Source organism: Saimiri boliviensis, chromosome 8 (assembly GCF_048565385.1).
Source record: "Saimiri boliviensis isolate mSaiBol1 chromosome 8, mSaiBol1.pri, whole genome shotgun sequence".
NCBI classification, from domain to species: Eukaryota; Metazoa; Chordata; class Mammalia; order Primates; family Cebidae; genus Saimiri; species Saimiri boliviensis.
This window is the reverse complement of record NC_133456.1, coordinates 88,251,019-88,255,382: the sequence shown is the minus strand read 5'-3', so window position 1 is coordinate 88,255,382 and position 4,364 is coordinate 88,251,019. Positions and strand designations below refer to the sequence as shown.

Here is a 4,364-nt window from a genome sequence, read left to right as displayed (position 1 = left end):
TTTCAGGCCCTGCTGCAAAAAAGAAGTATGTCAGTTATAATAACCTGGTTATCTAACCTGTTCCATCCCATGGAACTATGGAGGAGGAAGACCCTCAGTTATTTTGTCACCCAACCTGGCATAGGACTCTTTGGTCCTACCCGCTTCCCATCACCGGAGGAGCTTCCCCGGCCGGGAGACCAATGTTAGAGGATCCAAGTGACCTAAACAGCTGCTTTATGAAATATCCTTACTTTATCTTGGCTTAATAAGTCACTGACATCAGCACTGCCAACTCGGCTGCGATTTTGGACCTTCCCTACCAAAGGGAGTGTTGAAACTTAAGTCCCGCCCCGGCTCTTTAGGATGGACTGCTGAGAGCCACAGGACCGCTTTGGGGCTGACCTGTCTTACTACGTATGTACTTCTAGGTTGCAAGGTTTTGAAATTTTCTGTACAGTTTGTGAGGACTTTTGCACTTTGCCATCTGATGTCGTACCTCGGTTCACTGTTTGTTTTCGAATGCCTTGTTTTCATAGAGCCCTATTCGCTCAGACGGTGGAATATTTGGAAAAATTTTAAAACAAAATTTTAAAGAGATTTTGGCAGACTAAAAAACCGTATATCTGTACATGACTGTATAATTATGATTATAGTACCACTGCACATCATGCTGTTTTTTTAAGACAAAAAAGATGTTTAAAGACCAAAAACTGTGCTGAGAAAGTATGCCCCACCTATCTTTGGTATATGATAGGTTAAACAAAAGGAAGGTATTGGCTGAACTGAATAGAGGTCTTGATCTTTGGAATGCATGCCAGTAATGTATTTTACAGTACATGTTTATTATGTTCAATATTTGTATTTGTGTTCTCTTTTGTTCTTTTAATTAGGGTATATGAATATTTTGCAATAATTTTAATAATTATTAAGCTGTTTGAAGGAAAGAATATGGATTTTTCATGTCTTGAGGTTTTGTTCATGCCCCCTTTGACTGATCAGTGTGATAAGGACTTTAAAAAAAAAGCATGTATGTTTTTTACTGTTTGTAATAAGTACTTTCGTTAATCTTGCTGCTTATGTGCCAATTTAGTGGAAAAAAACAACCCTTGCTGAAAAATTCCCTCTTTCCATTCTCTTTCAATTCTGTGATATTGTCCAAGAATGTATCAATAAAATACTTTGGTTAACTTTTTTATTTTCTGCAATAAATATTTTTAGTTGTTTTCCCCCTTTTAGTCACAGTTTATTTCATCAAGTCCTAAGTTAGAGAGCCATATGGACAGCCCAACTTTTTAATGTTAACATGATTTAGCCCCCAACTACAGCCATTTCTATAAGATACATTAAAAAACCAGAGGTGATATTTCGTCTTACAGAAAAAGAAATATCACAAGGTCCATGCAGTTGTTTTTCTTCATAATTGAAGTTAAGACCTGGTAACTCTCAGATGTTTACTCAGCAAGTTATCAAACACACCAGAAGTGATAAGGGAAGAGGAAAATGAAGAAATATTAGCTTAAGGAAATAATAGTCTGGGGGCAAGTTAGTGAAAAGATAAATATTTCTGCAAAATTTATCTAAAGGACATAAGTAAATAAAGATAGCTACTATGTTGACTCCGTCTGTATTTGCAAACAAATATGGTGGCCATGTTGCTAGTGGTGAGATTAAGACTTGGGATTCTCAAAACTCAGCTGCAGAAAGTATCCTCAGAATGAATCCATAGCACCTTGGGCCATCAGGAACTCGGAAGATTGTCTATTTTCAGGGGAAAACATTGGTTGCTAGTACTCAGGACTGAGTCCCAAACAGTAAAATGTATTTAAAGGTTCTATGGTGGATCTAACTGTGACTTATTTTCTGCGTGACTAATAAAACTCATACCGGCTTCTCATCTTTGGCATCTGCCAAAATCTTCCTACTGTTCCATGGCTCTTACAGCCCAAGCAATGTGCTTAGAGACACTAGAAATTCTTTCTTTTCAATATCCAACTAAAGAAAACCAAATGTATTTTCCCTACTCCTTAAATACCCCTCAACAAATAGGCCATGGGAAAACAGAAATCAAAGCAAAAATGAGTTTTGGGTGATCCACATTTCCAAGTCATAAGGCCAAAGTGGTATAAAATCTGGCTCTCCTTCCTGCCAACTTTCCTTGGAGAAGTTACATAAACATTCTGAATTCTCCATTTCCTCAGGCAGATGACTGGTTAATCACGCTAGCTGTCTCATAATATTATGAGGGCTAAGAGAAAATCCATGCATAGGACTTAACAACAGTGCCTAGCAAATGGTTAACTCTCCACACAGGTTAACTATTATGACTATCCCAGCTACGACCATGAGTATTAACATCATCATGGTTGCTACATTTTGTTTTAAAAATAAAATCAAGTATGCTATGCTTTGCATTCCACACATGGAAGCAGAATCTAAAAGAGTATATGAGTTAGCCAGGCTGTGTTGTGGCATGTGGTAGAAATCATTTTCTTCAAAAAGAAATTACCTAAGAGTCTTTCCCAAATACTCAAATGTGCAACCATGCATTCAGGGGCATAGCAAAGCAATTCCATTTAAAATTGAAAAGCACTACTTTCAAACACCTTTGCTTTTCCTCTGGATTCCAAAGGGCAAATTGAGATAATTATTTTGATAGTGACAATAATAAAATTAAAACTTCTGCAGCACTGTAAGGAATTGTTATTTATAGGTATAATATACTTTAGATACTTTATGCATACTACACATATTACAATGTATACCCTATATATCAATTTATTTAGTCCTCAAAATGCAGTTCCAATCATATTCCACAACACTAATCCTCAACCCAGTAGTTAAGGTGTGCTGTAGCCATAGAACAGATCACTTGGGTAACATTATTAATACCAGGCAGTATAATGAATACCCACTCCCCTCAGGTACACAGGTCTCCTTGCACTTCAACTATACCAAATATACCCTACCTCAGAGTCTTATTGACATTTCATGATTCTCTTGGTTAACACACTACCCCCTCCCCAAATATCCACATGATTCAATATCCTCATTTCTAGTTTCTGCTTAATCATGTCTAAGGTCTTTTCTGACCATATCCAAAAGTACAGTCCTCCACCCAGCTTCATTTTTCTTTGCAACACTTATGATTAACCTGCTTGAACCCATTAACCTGCTTCATTTTTCTTTATAATGCTTATGATTATCTTACTTTTCAGATTTGCTTTCTTGTTTTCATCAGTCCCTTTCTGATGTAGTCACCAGAAAATTAGATATTCTGTTTTGCTCACCATAATATCCTAGCACTTACAACAATGCTTGATAAGTGTTAGAGGCAGAAGATATCTGAATTACCAGCAGTTATTTCATACATGTCTGCAGCTACCTCAATTCTTGCTTCCTCAGAATAAAGAATTCGACTGAGGGGGCATAAGGTAGAGAAAGAGATCAAGGCAAAAGCAGAAATGGAGATTTATTTTAAAAAATCTTTAGAGCAGGAAAGAAAGGAAAGTTCACTTGGAAGAAGGTACCAAGAAGGTCAAGTGCAGCATTTAACCTTGATCCTAGGACTTTACAGACTGGCTCACTCCCAGTGTCTTGAGCCCCTTTCCCATAATTCTTCCCTTAGGGTGGGCTGCCTGGATGCACAATGCCCTCCTCGCCCTTGGGAAGTGAGCATGTGCACTGTGTGAGGAAGTTTTATGCATGCCCTTCGGAGGCTTTCTTCCCTTTTCTGGTGGAGTGTCCCCAGTAGGTTATACTCTACCATTTTGTCATTTAATGTGCATACCAAGGAAGCTGCCTCTCCCTGGTGTCTGCATTTAATTAACACTTTACTGTGACAGCTGTGGACCATCAGGAGATAGTCTTCCCCCTGTGCAGGCTACCAAATTATCATTTTCAGAGAGGCAATGTGATAACTATTGAATCATCACCTGATAATTGCCTGACTTTCCTGGTTGGTGGGGGTAAAGCCCTCTCCTACCCTCCCTCCCCACCTCCACCCAGCCCATGCCTGTCTAACTACCTGTAACACAAGTAGTAGGCATTCCGTAAATATTTTCAAGTAAATCAGTGCAAGCAAGAATAAACAGATGAAGTGACAGAGCTCAAGAATATTGAAGAAAGGTTGAGGGAGCCTGTTCTGCCAAACAGTTTTAGCCAGCCCCACATCAAGGAGGACTAGAGTTGGAACTCTTAGGGCAAACAAGACTCTGGTAACAAAGAGGAAAGGAAAGAAAAGGTGTGCACATTTTACACTCAGCCTCAGTAGTAAGCAAGAAGCTACTGCTGTTAGATGGCATTTCCTTTCATTGGAAAATGAACTAGTCTTCTTGAGAAACAAAGTGGGAACTTGACAGATATTCTGAATCACAAACACCGTC

The 4,364-nt window shown here is 38.6% G+C and overlaps 1 protein-coding gene across 2 annotated transcripts in view; it reads left to right on the top strand.

Annotated features, from left to right (window-relative positions):
- The window catches only part of GRM7 (glutamate metabotropic receptor 7), an 872,629-nt gene extending 871,452 nt beyond the window's left edge, over nucleotides 1–1,177 (top strand). For both annotated transcript variants that reach the window (XM_074404859.1, XM_010337852.2), the window contains one exon: nucleotides 7–1,177. In XM_074404859.1, the coding sequence (XP_074260960.1) occupies nucleotides 7–56 (50 nt within the window). In that variant the 3' untranslated portion in view covers nucleotides 57–1,177. The remainder of the gene's footprint in view (nucleotides 1–6) is intronic.
- Nucleotides 1,178–4,364: the final 3,187 nt, after the last annotated feature.